Below are 20,677 nucleotides of genomic sequence, written 5' to 3'. Positions count from 1 at the left end.
ATACTTTACACAAGATTGTCAGATATTTCTACTTTGACATGTTGATTATTTTGACATGATTTTGTAAGATGTTAATCGAAGATCTTAAGTAATAAGATAAGATATCGATGTTAAAAATATCAGAAATAATCCCGTTTATTTTGCGGTTTTTCCTCGTGACGTCTCGGCTCTTCGTTGCCAAGTTTCTTGTAGATTTATAATATCGATGTTGCTTAACGATCCGCGATCTCACGAGCTAAGTGGCGAGACAATACATCCGTGAGAGTTCACGCAATACTTCGAATACGGTCCTTACATAACGTCTAGGACAGTGTTTCCCACATGGTGAAAATAACACTTCCGCGAGAAATGATCTCGTGACCTCGTTTAGCTCGTTATCATCCTAATTTTGATCTATCTCTTCAGCTCTGATTAAGAGCCGCGCATTCTTTCGAAAGAGTGCCCAAATTAATTTGGCAAAACATTGCCCTTACTCATTATTTTCAACGCCGATAATTTTCAATGTCGTTTATTTAACCATGCGTTTAAATTCGCGGTAAACCCTCGAATTAAATCACTTCCATCGAAGATATTTGATAATCAACATCACAATGAAAATGTTATAATTGAATTACAAGTACTTCAAAATACAATCTATAAGTTGTGATTTACAAAACTTCACCGTGAACTTCACCGGAAGAAAGAGAAGAGCGTGAAATGCCTCGTTCTGCGCCTCTAAAGGAACATCATTTTGCCGCTCTAAATAATCCCTCCCTCATAAAGCCCGTCGATCGAGTCATGTGTCGCCTCAATACCCGTGTAATATCGATTAATACCGGGCCGTTCGGTCACGTGGCCTACTGAATAATTTTACGCGAATCTATTTTGATGTGCCGGCCATCGTTTATTCATACGGCTGACGTAAAACTTTCCGCTATCTGCGCCGCCGGGTCGATGCATACGCCCGACAAAATAGTTTAGCATACTAATTACTTTTGGTCTGTAGGTCGCGCATTAGACCGAGCATGCCCGCTGTTGTTGCACGAATGATCGTGCAATAGAAGGTGTTGCACATGCATGAACTATCGTTGCGTTGTCATGCTTCTCGTTAAATTGCGCAACACGGGTTATATCAGGTATACGTAGAAGCAATTCCGGTCTCTGCATTCGATCCTTATTTCTTCATAAAGATTTTATCGCGTCTAGTCGACAAATCATACGAACGATAGATTCTCTCTCTTTCTCTTTTGGTTGGAAAAATTCAGTTCGGGATTGGGTCGAGATATCTCTTTATATATTTTTCTAATTTTTTTCCTTGTATTTCTATGTGTTTTCCATGTATCCCACGACATGCATTTCTGCCCGGTGATTCACGCGCGTGATTTTTCGTCACGGGGGGGGGGGGAGAAGCGAAAATGAGCGCAGCTAAACATTCGGGCGTTAGGTAAAATAGAGCGAAGGTGGGCGAAAATTCGGTCGATTTTAGCGCGGCTCCGAGAGTGGGCGGTCGCGCCGCGTCGCACTATTGTTTCTCATTGCCCAGCGGACGCTTCCTGTTGGCAAGCACTTCCTAGTGGCGTATTTATATACGCTACTACCAGACGCAGATCCGCGTTCCTGGTACACATTGGCCGTGTCCCTACCCCCCGGTGTCGGCGCGATTCCTTTGGCTTATATTAGGCGCGATCGCGTCTCCCGCGAGCCGTACGCGCGATTCTCGGGATCTCGATTTAGCAAGATGGGTCTCCTACGAGCCAATAAACTCGATAAATCCGGAACGAGTGTGTCCGTTAATACGACATAGGTTAGCACGAGTAATATGTACTGCGTGTGGGAAATGTAGCGTTTCTTCTTTGAAAATTTGTCGCATTACCCCCATTTTTGTTGTGTTCTATTAGTGATTTTGTTTCATCTATTTTAGTTTTAAAAATATTTTGAGTCACTACACTGTAAATAAACTGGTTACTATGGTTACTAGCTCATATTAGAAATCGAACCTTCCAATTAATCTTCCCAGGTTGCAACCACCATGAATCGCTTTGATTTGAGGTGAGTGGGATTTATTTTGCTTCGCAAAATTAACGGGGAATAAAAAGTTATTGACAATATTATCAACAAAAAATGCGATTCTTTTTATTTTTTCTCAAATATCTCGAAAACTAGGTAAGATAGGGTAACTAACTATACATACCTTTTTTGTAGAGCACAAAATTATTTACAATAATGATTTGAACAACATTTATCGTCAAGTCAGTCGTTTAGCTTGCACGCGCCGTCTAACTCCGAGACTCGAATCCCGAAAACCCTCGATTTCGTCGTTTTTTTTATGTTGCGCCGATGATTTTTTTCAGTCATTTAAAATAGAATTAAAAATCATACAAATTAATTTAGTAATTATTAATTTGGCGCCGACTTCAAACAATTGAAAGGGATTCTTAAAAGTATTATTAATTTTGCACCGATTTAAAAAAATTGAAAGGAATTCTTAAAAGTTAATACTTTCAATTATTTCATACTTTTTAAAGCTTTTTTCAATTTTTTTTTAATTTTTTGAATACCTTTTAGAGCTTTTTTTGAAGTCGGTTTTATTTAAAAAAAAAATTTTTATCCTATGTTCCTTTTTACGGATATTTCTCGAATATTCCGCGGTTCCGATATTAAGCTAACAAACGTTGGCTACACTTTTCTTTTTGACATTTTTTTTGACATTTTCCTTATAATTGCGTTCTATTAAGGACGTTCTCCGGTCCTTATACTAGAGAAAATCGATTTTCTTTAGATTTTCTTGAAACTGTGAATATACGTTAATTTAGGTGTGCTTTATGCGTGGTATAAATTTCAGTACCTCTTCCGGTATAAAAAATAAAGATACTGAGCCTCAAAGTTTCAACTTTTACTAATGAAAAGGGTTTCCAGGCCAAACGGTAAGAGATACGAGGTTGGTCAAAAGGACCAAAGTTGTTCCTCTCGTCGAGTTCTATAAGGAAAAAATGCCAAAATTAAAAAAAAATTAAATTAAAAAATTTTTTTGGTAAAAATTGAAACTTTGAGGCTTAGTATCTTGATTTTTTATACCGGAAGAGGTACTGAAATTTATACCACGCATAAAGCACACCTAAATTAACGTATATTCACAGTTTCAAGAAAATCTAAAGAAAATCGATTTTCTCTAGTATAAGGACCGGAGAACGTCCTTAAGCTAGGTTTGTTGCTTTTCCTTGAGTCGAGGGGCTAACAATAGTAATGATGAAGTGGTCGATAAAGAATTCCCTAAATTCTCTGACCTTTTTCACATAATAAAAGTTGTAAGGAAGATAGCCAGGCTATATTTAGGATTAAGAAGGATGGCTATATTTTACAATCTATTTACAGCCATTTTTACTTGACATGAAATCTAACTTTGCCTGCCAAGGTTTAAAATTAATATAAAAATAACACACAACTAGATCGATTATAGGAAATTATCTTAGCCTCAGAATTTATAATTCTATTAATAATATTCGTTTCTGCCGTAAAATAATCTGGTATCAAAGCACATCGCGCTGGGACAAATCTGCGACTAATAGCTGTAAGTTTATTATCGCCGAGTGTAATGTGCATTTAACGTGCTGATCATTAAAGGCGGCCGCAGGGAATGTATTTTGTCGACGTTATACAAACATGTCTTTCTTTCTCTTTCTCTTCCTTCGCCTTATACTCCGAGTGCTCCGCACTACGGACGCACATGTTTGCATTTAAGTTCTTGGAAGCGAAACTTATGATCATTTTTAATTTTACTTCTTTTCTTCTTCTTCCCTCTACTGAATACGTCTTGACCCTCCAGACATGGTTTTCTAAATGGCCACGGAAAGACCCTTTTCATCTCGTACACAATTTCCGAACGTTCATCAATCGTTGATCAATAATATTAGATACTCGCTCACGGAGCGAGCTAGTGTTCTTAGTTAGTGTTTCCTTTTTGTACAGTCAATAATTCTTTAAAAAATGCTTTTTATACCGTGTTTGTTCGTCTGTCAAAAATGACGTGTTTTCGAAGGCAGCGGGAAATAGGGATAAATAACGGACAAAAGGATAGCGTGGTAAATCTTTTCAGAATTTGGGGACCATTTTAGTAGTCGAAAGTGAAACATAGAGGAAAAAACGGGGGAGAAGGAGAAGGTGAGGAGAGGAACGGAAGAGAGCTTCTAAGAGGACTGGAAGGAGGAAGCTGTTTCCCATGACGAGAGAGTAGCTGATGCCGAGGGTGAACCAGGCTTTTTATCGACTTCCGGCGTTACTTGTATGCACGTGCATCGGAGGCCACACGCTGCTCTCTTTGTGGCCGACCCGGCCAGTGGTTCTCAGTCTCGAATAACGTTACTCTACCGCGCGTAACAGGTTGTCGATTTTTCGTCGCAGCTGACTGCCTCGGCATTTCCGATACATACCACCTCGGCGCTACACGAGTGGGTGCCAGACCTTATTCGAACGCGAATAAATCCGTAATAATCTCCCGGACTCTCCCGGGATGGTATTTCGGAAAGGGATATCGTTGCGAGGAGGTACGTTGCGGGATACGTGGAACACGCGAGATTATCTCGAGCGATCAACGGGTACGATACCTCGAGTGCTAATTGTTAAAGACCGTTCCTTAATAACAGTGTGCACCGCGTGCCGATACCGGTCGCGCTGTGGACCTCTCGGCCGAGCGCTTTCGCGAGTGTGTGTGTGTGTGTATGTGCTACGTGTGAATCTCTCTGGCCGCGCTGGTGGCGAGGTAACATGTGGAACACCGCTCGAGGGCGACGCGGATCCAGTTCCAGGACGTATCTGCCTCGAGATCTTCGAAACGAGCAGCGCTCGCGGCCCGCGCTCGAGAGCATTGCCGCGCGATCGCTTCCGTCTCTGGCTAAGATGCGAGATACCGGCGCGGTGGGTTCTTCACCGAGCTCCTCATCTTTCTTCCACCGAGGAAGGAACGAGGATAATCAAATAACACCCGAGCGATAGAATCGTCATAATTATGGTAATGCATTAAGCGAGTCGATTATTTACATCCCACGCAATTCCATACACGTGATATACGTTGTCGCATAATTACACGGCTCGCCGCGAGTATACTTTCGTCGTTGCGTCACAACTCGGAAACGTCGATCTTGAAGCGTTGCGAAGGATGTAGATGGGATGTAAATCAAACCTATAGGTCGAACGCGCGTTAAAGACGAGTATCGTTTTCCTCCCGGAATCGCCGGTCGTGCGTAGCGAAACGCGTCTCACGGAGGACGCGTGCGAAATCGCCAACAGGTGTTGCCGACGTAATCGTCGACGTGTGATTTTATATACTTGACGGCGATCGTGCGTAATTGCACCGCAATTTATCGCGCGGGCCCGCGCGCTTGTTACGAAGTGACCTGGGGATTTAAACTCGATCGGCGCTCTCTTTCCTTCGGAATACCGTTCCCATTTACGACACGTGAAAATTCCCGCACGTGCGTGTCTACGTTCAACGCTCGGTTTTTCCTGGGAAAGAATGGGATTCTCCCTGATCTTCCTCTTCGAGACATTTAATTCCGAGATTGCTTGGAAAAACACGAAATGTATTGGAGAGTCTTTTAAGGGCTTCAGCGAGAAGCATAAATTTAAAAGTAAATCTCTCACAGTCCATCTCGCGTAATAGGCTGAGGGAATGATCATTTCTGACTCGTAGTCAGATCTTCCGTTGAATCTCCACAAGGCAAACATCCCGGATCATGCCTGACATGTCGACATTGGCGGGCAGGTGCCTCGAAACTATCAGCGGGAGCCGGGAGAGAAGGAAACGAAGCCGGAGGGAACGACGGCGGTGAGTGTCGAGGGCACGGAGGAAAGAAGCAGGAGACGAATGGAGGAAGGGGGTGGTGGACGAGAAAGGGTCACTGACACGTCGTCGAGTCGAGTCGTTTTATCGGTCGAGTGCGCAGCCCACATGGTTAAGCTACGTCCACGCCATCCTGCTCCCCTTTCATTCCGTGTCGAGATTCGATCTCTCGCCTCTGGGCTCCTTTTTACATTTCCTACATTAAATTAATATGTATTTTTCGTGACTCGCGCGCGTGAAGAACAAGAGATAATAATTGAATTCATTTAGCGAACGTGAATTTTCACGTGTTATTTCGCATACTTCGCGGGTGAGAGTATCGCTTAATCGAATTTGAAATTGATTTTTTTTCTTGGCAATAAAATGAATTTAATCCGATTTTCTAAGCTTCGTCGCGGACTCGATCAATAAAATATAATTTAAACCGAGTATCTGTTAAAATGTATTTTACATTACATTAACTTCTAGCTCTTAGTTTGCTAAAATTTTTCGACTTTTCATGTTGAAGATCTTCTTAAATATATAAGCACAATCGACTCGAAATGTAATTACTAAAAATACTTTTTCCTGAAGCCGGATTACTTATGGAATGAATCGATAAGCAACCTCGATTTCCCTTATCTTTATCACATATTATTCATTTACGAGAGATTCTCAGAATATCGTCGCATCATGCCGTCATGAGGAAGAAAATATTTGATGATATTTGAAGATTGGTATCTCTTCAATTCGCGATTATGACGGTTTTTATTTATTCAAGTTTTATTTGCCCAGTTTTTTTAATAACGGCGCATTATCTCGTGCAGCTGAGCAACCAGTGCGCGAAATTCCAAATACTAAACTTTAATACTGCGATAATTACGGGCTATATTTGTGCCAGTCACAATGCTGCGCGCGACACACGAGATGAAGCGAAGACAAAGAGAGAGAGTCGTAAACGACCAATTTGCAATATTTATTGTATATAGTATTGCAAGTTATTTATATTATTCCCTTTTTCATTTCCGCACAGAAAACAATATTGATGTATATATGCAAAAATATGTAATTTTAAAATGAGACTATATATTGCGTTAAACGAAAACAACTTGCTTAAATGAAGTCATTTATATTATAATTAACCGAAATATTATATAGTTTAATCAAGAAAAAAAAGTTTAAATAAAAGTTGAAATTCTTATAAGATTATAATATTCTTGCGTATATACAAGTAGGTATATCAGTGTTGATTTGACACTTCTTTTTTTCTGCGCGATGATAATTTGATATTAGCCAATTTAATTATCTTATTTGTTAATTTATCCGCTATCTTGAAGTAGAAAAATTGCGAAATTTCTCAGTTTCTTTCCAAACTTCTCACAGTTTTTTACTTATAAATCTTCGGTGTATTAGTTGCAATTTAATTAAACCGCGTCGGGTCAGGCAATCACGCGTGACTTAATTCCGTCTGGTAATCGTGAATTTTTCCAACATCCCGCGCTCCATCGGGGATTCTTTTCGACTCGCAAGTCCGGGTTATCGCTACATGTCGCAAGAGCGGCGCCACGTAGTTGCAAGAGTCGGCTGAACCGCTATTGTCTCATCCCGCATTTCTTTCGCCACAAGCGACTAAGTAGATAGACGGTATTTTTTATTGAAAATATAGAACAAGTCTCCCCCGGAGTCTACAGATTGTCTAATCGGGAAACGGTTTATTGTCACGATTGCAGTTACATCGACTGACGATAAATTCAGATGAATTCAATGAAAACTTACTTCGTAAAATTGTGAAAGAGCACCTTATTAATATAAATAAACTTCGAAAGCGCTTGTGAAATTTAAAAAAAAAACGATTTTCCATCGCTCGGCGTCGAAGACGCGATATTTTTCTTACCGATAAAGGCTTATCTATAGACTCGCTAATGTGCGTTGCAAGCGCAATTATGTGCATGCGCGCAGGTGGAGCACTGTTGCGTTATCGAATATTTCGTAACTTGTGTCTGTATAGAAATAAAGTGTAACAGGGGCGATAAAGAGGAAACGGAGAACAAAGAAAAGGAGACAGAAACGGAAGAGGCACATATTGAGTATCATGTGATAAGCTTTTCGAATTATCCTACAGTGTAACGTCAACAAAAATTAGCAGACGAAGGAAAAATCGAAATAAAATTTACATGACGTTCACATATATTTTTACACATATTTATTAAAATATACAAAGTAGCTTTTATCGCCAGATACAAGTAAAAATTCCTTATGGATTCGATGACGATCCCACGATTGTCAAAATGGAGGACCCATGATTTACACGGATGCGCACACCCCTTTGTTTGTAGGAGCAGGTAAAAGGATGGACCGGGAAATATTCAGTCGGAAGGAAGGTGAAACTTACCGAAAAAAAAAGCTAGCTAGTCGATATCTCTTCTGTTAGCACAGTTGCTCTCGCCGTCACGAAACGTCGGAAAATCGAGGCTGCTAAGGAATCCCGCAAACATAAATCAGTCAATAAGCGCCGGCTGCGCACCTGTAACGTCGCTTTCGCTCTCGTGACCTCCGAAATTCACGTCCGTACCTCGATAAGGCAAACTTGAAAAAATTTAAAATTGAACGCAGACGAAATCGCGATATTACGTATACGATTACGTGTACGCTCGCGTATCGAAAAGTTGGAAAAATAATACTCGCATACGATCTATTATCGTAATATTTTCTGTGAAAACATCGAAATTCCATGAAGATTTGCGGTTTTACAGCAGTAAATTTACATCGTAACTGTCCATTATTTTTATTATTATTATTATTACGTCGATTGTTACGTCAACAAATCTCTAAAAAAGCATGTATCGCTTTTTCCTCGATCGTAGATCGATGAGGAATCCGTTGCAATCTTTCGAGATTACGCGAATTTGAAAATCATGCTGCGATTGATATAACGTATTTCTGTCAAAATAAATTCGACCGTGCTGAAGAGGATTCTTCGGACACGATCTGCCCCCCGTCCGAGCAAACTTCAACATCCATCGTTATCTATATTTAATGAAATAACAATCTCGCCGATTTCCACGGCGGAGCGGCAAGATCTCGCGATTTATCGGCGACCGATCGGAGTCTCGATAACGCGCACCGTGCTATCTCCGTCCTGGTCCGCGAAATTATCGCACGCTTTTCGTATCGGCATGACGATACGTTCTCGGCGCGACGTGGAAGCGGCGATAAGGTCTTCGCGATTCGGATCAACCGCGATCGCGAAGATTCGCTTCCGCCTTGAGGAACGATACGCGCGCGCGCTCGTCACGATTAAGTCACCTTCTGTTTTACGCGAGAAGCACGGGCACGTGATAAGCGCGCGTCGATAATGCACGTTTCTCGATACCTGTCGTGCGTCAAACGCATAAATACTTGGAAAATGCAACGCGAAGGGCCCGGCAGAGAGTTTATCTCCGAGAACGTCGAGAACGCGCCTTGCGTTTGACAAATTAAGGAAAGGGGAAAATGTGACGACGTACTCGGTATTCTCTTTACGAGAAATTATTGAAACGTACCAATTAGGACATTTTCGGAATATCGTAATCTCTTCCTCTTTGAAACGTGTGTTGATTATTTTTCGTACAATACTTAAATACACAATCCACCTAAAAAAGTCCAGACAGTCTGAACGAAAGTACAAAATATATTGTTCTCCACATGTTATAGCGTGAACGAAATATCCGTCGCTACCGTGAGGAAAAGACCACGGATGTTACCGCTTCTCAAGTGAAGAGCAAATGGGAAATTATTTGGATTTCTGATTAGATAAAGAACGCGGCGTATCTGATTATCGCTGTTATGCGCGACCTTACCTGCGTTCGACTATAGAATGAAAATTGAGAGAGAGAGAGAGAGAGAGAGAGAGAGAGAGAGAGAGAGAGAGAGAGAGAGAGAGAGAGAGAGATCGACGCCGTTTATTACACCGCGACGTTCCCTGGTTCGTTAGTTAAAAAGTTCCGGGAGTGGAACTGCTTAGCGGAGCTCGTGATTGGAAAGTCGTCCTGATGTCTTTCGTGTCTTTTTCCACGTGACCTTGGACTGGTCGGCGAACTCGAGTATTTTCGATCATCGCAAGCTCGACGCTTGCGTCACGTCCTCGCAGATTCACCAGCAAGTTGGTAAACCAAGTTTTCGGTAAGAACAAGTCATTAGACAACTGGATTTTCTAGCCACCCGACGAGATAAAGTTTGATAATTCGTCCTCTTCATACTTAACGCGTCAAGTTTCTTTCGTTGCTGTTCGTTGCAGCTTTTCAATTCTTATCGTTGAATAATATGGCGCAATATTTAATACTTTTTTCTGGTTTGATTAAATCAGCGGTTTGCGGATTAGCTTCGCAAATAACACGTGATTTTATATCGAAACGAGAGGTCACGTATCTGATCTTCAGTAAATTATGCAGTTGGCGTCAGAAAATCGATGAACTTTTTGCTTAAATAGGTAATTTCTGCAAATACGTTTCTATATATACAAGTCGAAAGTGGTAACGATAATTACTTATAGCATTATTAATGCGCTTGATTCGTTAAATTATTCGCGAATCGTAAATATTAACATTCTAAAAACTCTGGTCATTGTATCTTCAGCTTCTCTAGGAGAGCGAGAGAGAGAGAGTACATCTTTCTCTACAAACATTATCTGCTAAACGAAAGCTATCTCAGCTATTTTCCAACTATCGTGTAGCGTAGTTTCGATGTTTCTCGCTCGGACTTTTCTATCCGCAAAAACTTAACGTTCGTGCAGAGCTCGACATGTTCGCGTGAGGAGCGCGGACGGATATTTGCGGAACGTCCCGTCGTAACGTAACAAAAGCGAAGGGAAGGCCGGGCAAACGGGAAAGAAGGAGAGAACGGACGGAACCGAAGGTAGGTATAGAGGAGAACGTCGCGCTCGCTACCACGCATTTATTTCCTTGCACTTCTCTCGACTGCTCGACTTTCTCCGGTCGGTCTCGGTACCGCTCGGAGGCCAGCCTGCGGATACTCGGATCCGTGTTTACGCGTGCAACACGCGTAACGCACGATTACGCGGCGAGCGCGTAACTCGTGGCGCGGCCGCGTGACCAGCGATTGCCGATGGTGCGCAAAGATCAACGACGGAGATAACGCCAAGTTGCCACCGCGCATTTTTTAGCGTTAATGAATTTGTTCGCTCGACGTATAAACGAACGCGTAAACCAAGATCGGCGGTGATCTTCGGTTCTCCAAAAGCTGCACCGACGACGTAGGGACTGTGATGTCCTGACTTTAATCTCGGTTTAACTTGCACTTTTTATCTTTGTCTAAAAATTAGGAATAGATAAAAAGTAAGTTAAATTCTATTTTCCAACTATTAAAGTAAGTAAGTTAAGATCCGAAGCGAATAGACCGACGCGCGACGTTCGCCAGCGGCTGATGCTTCGGATACAATTAACAGTAATATTAACAGTAATATTCGTTAATATCAGCTCAAAAAAATACTTATTACAATGTACTCGCTATTACATCGAGGGCATATTTCGTTGAAACGCATTCTCAAACTGGTTAAACTTGCCGTGGCCGATTAGCTACAGACTTCTTACACACTCGGCAGAAGATATCGGTGTGATAAGATTACCTAATTATCTACGATCGTACAAAGCAGGAAAACTATTTTCTTCCGTGAAACTGCGTGCGAGTCGCGTCAAGAGGCGGGTCAACAGCGTCATCGGCACTAAAGCTTCGGTAACGCGTCATGCACCGGGAACGCGTTTCCTTATTGCGGCTTATCTCCCGGCAATCGCGCTTGCGTCGATATTCGGTCTTCGCGGAAACTTCCACTTTCCGCGAGGAAACCGCGAGTTCTTCGCGAAAAACCGGATCTTTTTTTTTATTTCTTTCATATTACGTGCAACGTTAATCATCGTGACGTACCATCCTTTGTCTCGGATAACTTAAGGTCGATATAAAAATATCATTATGTTTGCCTGGGTTATTTTTGGAATTTACTGACGCTACGTATACAAATTTATTTTATAAAAGTGTCTATAGATATTCCGAATAAAATCGGGAGGCGACGCGACGCTGGAAGCTATATTATCAACAGCGCGCTGTTATCGGTGAAGTTACATCCAACGCAAATGACGGATCGATTGTCACAGCAAACAATGAATGTTGACCTTTGAAATCCTGTATTACAACAATATCTAACCGCCGTATCTAGTACCTTTACGAGTGCAAATCACTCGTGAAGGTTCAAAGTGCGACGTAAAGTTGATAATAAAATGTGCTCTTTCTTCAAAAATAAATAACGCCTTAAGAAAAAAAGGTGAATGTACCGGAAGGGCGCTAAGTAACAGATTTCAGACGTGCGAGATTGGAGATTCGTTAAAAATCGCTGTCCGCTAATTACTGCGCCAGTTTACGTATCTCGCGCAGGTATGTTAGCCGTATTAATCACTCGCGCGCGGTAGTGCAGCTCGACATCGGCGGACAAAGAGACAGGGGCCGATAAAGCGTCCACGTGCGTGCGTGCGTGCGTGCGAGCGAGAGCGCGCGCGCGCGAGAGAGAGAGAGAGAGAGAGAGAGCGAGAAGGAGAAACAGGAAGTGAAGAAAACCCGGAAGGGTACGGCGCGGCGCGAGGAGGAAGAAACGCGAAACGGGTATCCGATAGAGAAGGAGGAGATAAGGCTCTCCTTCGCGTTCTTGAGCGTTATACATGATAAATCTTAAATCCTTGTTCGAACGCGCGCGCCAAGGACCTTCCTCCTTCCTCCTTCCACCGTGTACGCGAACCGATTCCTCGTACCTCCTCGTATGTACGTACCTCTTCCTGGTTGTATTTTCAGACATGCACCCACACGAGGTCGCAACACACACACACACACACACACACAGACATGTGGACACACGTCACCCACCGTCGCCTCGGGCGTGCATCGATACCCGTTATTTTTACCCAATTGGTGAACAGGGAATAGGGTACCGCTGCGCCACGCGATATTTTTTTCCGGATTCCATCTCGCGGCACGCAACCGTTAATAAAACAAAACAAAATAATTAACCAAATTGCAGGAAAATATATAATTAGGAAAGTAAGATCATTTCTCCGATACCGATACCGCGTCCGATATTTTAAATATTCGATAGTATTACGTTGCGCGCGGATATATAGCTGTTCCTAATTTCCTGCAGTGATTCATTCGTCGCGCTATTAACGGCCAACCGCGTCGAGATACCGCGTTCGTAGAATTATTTTTTTTACCATGTAACTCTTCAGGCCCGACAACTATCGCTCGCGATTGGACGCGCTTTCCGAATAACCGTTTAGTCCGGAGCGGTTCTTGCCGAGCGATTATTATGCGCCGCGTCGGTGGCGTGACACGCGGACGTGTCGGCGCCGTTCACGCTTAAGTAATTATCGATATACGACGGGCCGCGCTCTAATGAATGATCCGCGCGTAATTGACGAGAGCGATCGCAATCGCGCGGTATCGTATTATTAATGCACGTTAATTGTCGCTCGCGCGATTATTTCGCGCGATACGAGAATCGAAACTTCGCCGTTGACGCACGGGTTGACGGTTGACTCTTTTTGCCTTTTCCGACGTTGCGAAACGCATCCGCGTCCGTTTGATCCGTCCGTCTTGCGCATCCGCCTCGTGCGTGCGTGTGCCACATGCGCGGATGCGCGGTACTTACCTACTCTTCCTTCTCGACCCGAGAAGACGCCGCGACGACGTCAGAACGACGTTGTTACACCGCACGGATAATTTCTTGCAAGATCATCGGCTCGTTCGTAAGCAAGATATCGCTAAAGATCGCCTCTTATACTCATCATAGTACTGAGCCTTGAAGATTCTAATTGGTCCATTAATGTTTTTCTACTCTAGGCAGATCTTTTTTCTGGGATTTTTATTCATCGCGAGAAATTAATTACTTCAACGCGCGGATACAAGATGTATAAAATGTATTGGTCGAGAGATAGACATTCTCTCTTAAATATCTTATAAATTAATTTGTTATTAATAATTGGCTGTGTATCGTGTAATACATTATTCGCTACATTTTTATTACTAACGTATAAACTCGTTATATCATACGTTCGAATTATTTTTTACGTACGGTCCCTACTCATACACGGTTTATCGCTTATCACACGCTTGGTGCACACAGCCCAAGATTTTGTATCTCGTAAGAGTATACACGTCAAGAGAGTCATCGTCGAGAGACTCGCTTTGGATCGCGCAACAATGGTACCGGGTCGAGCGATATCGCGAGCAAGTGTATGCGTATCGTGCGTGTGTACGTGCGTGTTAATCTTAACAAATCGCACATGTCGTTTCCTTATGCGCGGGTTACGCAACCGGTCGTTTGTGTGTACGTGCCAGCGGGCCGATATGAATAAGGCATAACGAACCTCTGACATTAAGGGGACCGCGACGATCGACGAAGAGAGACAACAACGACAGCGACGACAACGTTGACGACGACGACGACGACGACGACGACGACGACGACGAGTGGCAATGTAACCGTAACCGACGTCCTTACAGGACGGCGAGACCGAAACGACAAGGTATGACGAGGTCTATCTAATCATGGATCCTTTGCCGACCCGCCGGCTGACCGATTACAGCCCCGAGGCGCGTCGCGTTTGACTGACGGGAATTAAATTGTCCCCCGGGGAGGAGAAAACGTTTTATACTTTATCGCTCGCTCCGCGAAACGTAGGTATTTCTCGGCCGACGAGCCGCCCGCGCTGGCTGTTAGTGCCCTGGCGCGCAGATTGCCGCGTTTCACATGAGGAGCACGTGGTGTCACCTCATGCATTTCAACTTCACGGTCGATTCGATTTAAATACAATCATCGCGTCTCGTCGCGGCGAAAAAAAAAAGACCGCTGATTCAAAGATTGCGGGAGATGAATTCAGAATGTCTTTATTATCGAATGCGTGTTACTTTTAGTGTTTTTATCTTCACGCTGGCGTAACGAGAATGAATATTCTATTCTCTTGATTCGCTCATTTACATGATTCATTCGCGCCTTCCGCGACATTCGGGGTCTGCGAATCGAGGTCTGCAGCTTCCGGTAATATTTACATACATGTCGCGGCGCGAGACACGTGGCTGTTGCGTTACGATGCGTGATGGCGAATGACAGTTACTGCCTGAGCTGCGTTATCTACACGCGCAAACGATTATCGCACTCACTTCTACGTGAAGACTTCCGAGCTATTCCGACACGCGACAACGTAAACACATTTGCAACGGCGAGATCGGTTGAGAGCTTTTTCGCGTCGGAAAACCCAGTCGTTAAGTCGCAAGATCGATCGTAAACAAGCCGGTATAATCAAGGTCACCTGCAGGTCCTCCACGTGACAGGAACATTATTGGATTGAGAATAGAGGAGAGGAAATGTCGGAGTGAAGAAGAGAAAGACAAGGAAGCGAGAAAAGGAAGCTTAGGGAGAAAAAAAGATACAAGACTGAGGAAAAGAAAGAGAAAAACGAAAAGAAAGAATTTATCTGCTTCATGAATTAGTTTAATCTATTCTTTTTGTTTATCGGCAACTAAAGAAAGTAATTTCTTTATTAACGAAAGTAATTTCGCAAGACGAAAAAAAATCGATCTTAAATCTTAACAACATTGTAAGATATATGTTCATCTTTTAGTTTATCTTGTTTAAAATATATATTGTATATATATCACTGCGTGGACACCGTGGGCCTTTTAAGGCACAATCAATTTTTCGTATTTCACAATTTTCTCCTGATGTTTCAACACTTAAAAAAAAATTGCAACAGTTCCGGCCTTATGTAAGTATAGAAATCACTTTTTGAAACCTTAAAGATGATATATGAATTTTTATAGATTTTTTGTAACACAGGAACGCTTTCAAAAACCCTTTAGACTTAAAAGTCTCTAGGTGTCCCGGGTGAGTGCTCCAAAAACACGGTATCCGCACAGTGATACATATATATGTATATACATATAGTTGATTGCGTCATGTAATTAAAATTATATTAAAATTCGTAAAAGAGAGAGCGGAATAATTGAGACGCATGTTGAAACTGAAGAAGAGGAGCTCTCCAAGTGCTCAGGGGTTTTCAAGAACTTAAACATATATTACGCAAGTGCCGTGCCGTGACGTGGCGCAAAGAAATAGGCAACGCGGAAATGTCAGCGTTACCTCGTCGCGATCGAACGCGCTTCCGGTGCGTTCTCCGTCCTTCAGCTCGCGTACCGGAAGTCTCAAGTGGCGTCGCGGTTGCAATTTTTTGCGACCCGTCTCTTCCGTTGCGATTTGCGAAGGCGATCAGTTCTCTTTTCTTCCGTCGCCAAGGGAAAAAAAAGCGATTCGCGAAGGAGAAACACGCGAACGGAACCGCAGAATCCGGTGTTTTCTTCGTACCTTCCTTGCGAGGGGAAAAATATATGTCTCGCTCTCGCGCTCGGTCTTGCGCAATTATCGCTCTTTTCGTCTCTCGCATTCCGATACGCTAAAATCGTCTCGGTCGAAGCTGCAAAATGCGCTGGTAATTTGAAATGTTATCCCCTAAGGTGATCGATTTCAAGTCGATGGCCATCGAAAGATATTTTCATATCTGTGGATCTTTCGTCTTGTAATTCGGAGTTAAGTATAATAAGTCAATGGCAGAATAAGCAACGCAGAAGCCAACGTCACGAGGCAGATGCGAAGGCGATCACTCAAATCCCATCCCTCGTCGCCGCTTCTCAAGTAGCCGCTTTAATTAGCCGAGTCGCAAAAAAATCGCCGACCGAAAGGAGCACCTGAGTATGAGGCCGCTTGCTTACTCGCGGTATTTAAAGGAGAGAAGGGGGGGAGACCGAAGAGACGACCAGGATTTCCTGGTGCGAGACAACGGCACATCGACCTTCGCATGCCGAGGTTCCTGCCTTCTTCCCTCGGGGCAATCCTCTCTCTCTCTCTCTCTCTCTTCTCGAGCCAGCATTGCGCCGCAATTGTGCCGCCGAGAGCTTCCTCCGATCATTTTTCGAAGTGTCACAAAGGAGATTTTTTTTTACTGAAAATATTCCGGAACCCGTCGATCGCCGAATCTCGAGTAAAAAAGGAGCCGAATAATGACAGAGACTGGCTTACTTTTTCAAGAGTTTTAAAATTAACTTTTACTTGTATTTTTATTTTCATTTACGGCAATAATCAATATAATAAATGCAGCGATTAAAAAAAAAGTAGTAATTAGGGAAGAATAAATTAAAGTGAAAGTGTTTTGTAACTATATAAACATTTCTGTTTTCTAACAATAAGCACGAAATTGGAGTTGCTTATTGTTCCGAAATATTCGAACAGCGATAACGTTAAATATGTAAAGCGACATAAACAGTATCACATTACAATAGTTGTATAATTTTACCTCGATAATATCGAACGCGCGGTGACGTCAATAGGCTTTTTCCTATCGCAAGTCCGCTCGTTACGAGACGTATTAAATCAGATCGTAACCGTGATTTTTTCGCGTTACAATGTCACGAGTCAAAGTATAAGAAAGCTATAGACATGCCGCGCGACATTAGGCGCAATCACCCACCGATACGTTAATAATTATATCTAACCGAGCACGCAGATTATAAACATATGATTATCACGTAAATAGTGTCATTACCGAGATGAGGAAGCTACCTCGCTTTATACTACTCTTTTACAATTAGTTCCTTTTTGTTTACATTCCAACGTAACTCTATCGCGAGGTCTTCCGCATAACCGATGATATTCTGGACCACAAGGTGTGCAATTCTTATCTTGTATAAGTGATATAACATATAAACCTTACGAAGTGACTCAGTCTGAATTTTAATGACGTATCCTCTGAAGTCGAAGACTGTAGCTACGAAACACTTCTAGTTCCGGTATATCGTAAGCGACGGAAATTAAAGGACCGAGGTTCTGGAAGCAATTAAACGGTGTGTAAAGAGATTGTAACGAGATGTACGTGTAAAGAGATTTCGAATGAATGGTGTAAGCCCGAAACTGAGAATCTAGACGTTGGCCGTGCGCTATAAGGAGTTTCGCTTAGCTGCTCTCTGGTCCCCGCGAGCCGACGTCGAGAACGGAAATAGCTTCGTCGACGTCGATGGAAATACGTTATGTAAATCCACGTTTCCTGCCGGCTTTCATTCTTATGCCCCGACATTCTATGCTAATAGTCGATGAACGTCTGCGAACCGGTCGCCGATCAGGAAATGGAGAACGACGACGTATCGAAACGCCGCCGTCGCGACGCTTCTCTTCCTCTCCTCTCCTCTCCTCTCCTATTCTCGTCTTCTTCTCTCCTCTCCCCGTCTTCTCTTCTCCTCTTCTCTTCTCATCTTCTCTCTTCTTAAATCGTCTTGCTTGTTCCACGTCCACGGTGTAAGAAGTCGACGTGTAACTGTAATCTGGCGCTATTATCTTCCGCCGTTCTACATCGGAGAGCCGATCGTTAGATGAGGTAAAGCGCTATATATCAGGGATCGATTTTCGACGATATAGATACGGAAGATTGCACTTTACGTCACACAGTGTCGCGTCTCCATAGTCGCAAATAAATATATATAGATCACTTTCGTGCGCCTGTAGCGTCGAAATGACGCCAACATCGTTTCGTGTTACGTGCTCGCTAAGCAGATCGAGCGATAATGTTGTATCTGATTGCAAGATTTAATAAAGTCATAATTTCTAAGAAAAGAATGATACTGGAATGATACCAGAACATTCAACTAGTTATTAAATCACAAAGATGTATTTATTACGTATAGATATAAATTAAATATTTACAAGACTACACGAGTCAACTTACATTTCTGGTATATCGACCTACCTCATTACGAGATTTGCTAAATCACAAGATTCTTAAAAATCAGATCTGTTAATAAACTTGATTTATTTCTTCTGTTGCAGAAGTCATCAGTAAATCTGAGGGCGTGTTATGAAATTGCTGCCACCGATTCAGATATCGCAGCTACCGGCGGTTTCCGCTGCGGGCGGAATGACCGGAATGGAGCCCCGGCTGCCCCCAGGTATATCCTTGCCTTTCAGTCCGGACTGGGTCTGGAGGGCCCAGTATGGGCCTTCGATGGGTTTCCCACCGACACACCCACAGCCCAATCCCGTCTTGGACTTTAAAACTCACCTACCAACGAGTTTGGGTAAATATTATAATATTAAGAATAATATATTATAACATTAAGTATAACATTATAATTTCTTTACGTTAAGTTTGTAAAATAAAAGTGTTTAGTTCGTGGACCGATTTCAGGTCTCATAGAATTTTTATGTGAATAACGTTGATCGTGAGTGAAAACGAAGCTAAAGAATATTTCTTTTATCGCACTTTAATTGCTCCGATTTTTTTAGATTTATTCATACTATTCGTATCAATATTAATACGTTGTTATATTGAAGGTATTAGTGAATTAATTAAGAACGTATAGACGATGTTAAACCGCATAGTGGTCAGAAAGACCGCCGCGAATACAGCCAATGGCATCTTCTCTCCTTTCAGTGTCCGACCCTAGACTGTGGTCGCGGGAGGACGTGGCAGCGTTCCTGCGGTGGGCTGAACGGGAATTCGACCTGCCGCCGTTCGACATGGACGTGTTCCAGATGAACGGCAAGGCCCTGTGCCTGCTGACCAAGGCCGATATGGGCGAGAGGTGTCCGAGCGCCGGCGACGTGCTGCACAATGTGCTGACCATGCTGGTGCGCGACTATAGTCAGCTACAGAGATGCCTGCCGAGCAGTCCGGTGACACCTACCAGACCGTCCACGTATCCGCTGAGTCCACATTCACATCCGCCTACGCCGACGTGGACGGAGACGCAGCCGTACGCCTCGAATCTCGCCTCGCTAATGTCGGCCAATTCGGTGACGCTGTCGCCGGCGCCGTCCGTGGACAGTCAGTCGGGCTCACCTAGCCACGCGACCGACGCGAATCAGACGCAGGTCTACAAGAGCGATTCGGACGAGGACAACACTCATCAGGTATCGAGTGGCAACAGCAGCCCACCGGCCACGCCGACCGCCTTGACGGCACAGAGGCTCAGCGAGGTGAGCGTCAAGGACCAACCGAGCCCGACGTTACCGCACCAATTGATGCCGCTGACGCCCGGTGCCTTCCGATCGACCGCCGCCAGCGCGACCAGAGAGTTCTTCCCCAGCGATTCGTCAGAGCCCAACACTAGTTAGTATCTGCGATTAACCCGCGATTTTTAGTCGTAGTCGGCGAAACGTAGCTGTTTTTAGATAACGCAAATGCGTTATAAAGATAGCTAAGAAATGCCAATTTTCCATTCTTATGTTTTTTTTGGATTGTTAATTAATATTAGACGACACTTTATTAAATACAGAATCTCGTAGTACCGTTGCTTTAATCCTCCCATGGTTGTTATTCACATTGTAGCACAATTTCCGCCGTTCTGTTTAGACGGAAGACTGCTCTGGGACTTCCTTCAGCAATTGCTGAACGACCCCGCGCAACGGTATCAGCATTACATCTCGTGGAAGAGTCGGGAAACCGGCGTCTTTAAGATCGTCGATCCGCCTGGTCTAGCGCGACTCTGGGGCATCCAGAAGAATCATCTCTCTATGAATTACGACAAAATGAGCAGAGCTTTACGTTATTACTACCGCGTGAACATACTTAGAAAAGTCCAGGGCGAACGACATTGTTATCAGTGAGTATTATTGCAATAAATAATTAGTCCGTGATTGCTATACAAAAAAAATGTGATAGAGATATAATACGACGAGTAAATTTGTTAATTTTGAAATAATTTCAATAAAATATTAATATCAGAATCTATTTTTTTGTTTCTACTCATCACTTAATACAACGATAACTTTCGCATTTAGAATATGTATACGGGCAAAAAGAA

General features: G+C 43.1%; 1 protein-coding gene across 2 annotated transcripts in view; it reads left to right on the top strand.

Annotated features, from left to right (window-relative positions):
• The window catches only part of Aop (anterior open), a 37,312-nt gene that overhangs the window by 12,937 nt on the left and 3,698 nt on the right, over positions 1–20,677 (top strand). The window contains exons 2-4 of one of the 2 annotated variants that reach the window (XM_071711608.1): positions 18,702–18,949; positions 19,306–19,983; positions 20,203–20,476. In XM_071711608.1, coding sequence (XP_071567709.1) covers positions 18,730–18,949; positions 19,306–19,983; positions 20,203–20,476 — 1,172 coding nt within the window. In that variant the 5' untranslated portion in view covers positions 18,702–18,729. The remainder of the gene's footprint in view (positions 1–18,701; positions 18,950–19,305; positions 19,984–20,202; positions 20,477–20,677) is intronic. The other variant, XM_071711609.1, reaches the window with a different exon arrangement.

This window comes from Temnothorax nylanderi, unplaced genomic scaffold (genome assembly GCF_030848795.1).
Source record: "Temnothorax nylanderi isolate EJ_2023f unplaced genomic scaffold, tnyl_v1.0 TNYL_tig0100_pilon, whole genome shotgun sequence".
In the NCBI taxonomy this organism is placed as follows: domain Eukaryota; kingdom Metazoa; phylum Arthropoda; class Insecta; order Hymenoptera; family Formicidae; genus Temnothorax; species Temnothorax nylanderi.
This window is presented reverse-complemented; position numbering and strand designations above follow the sequence as displayed.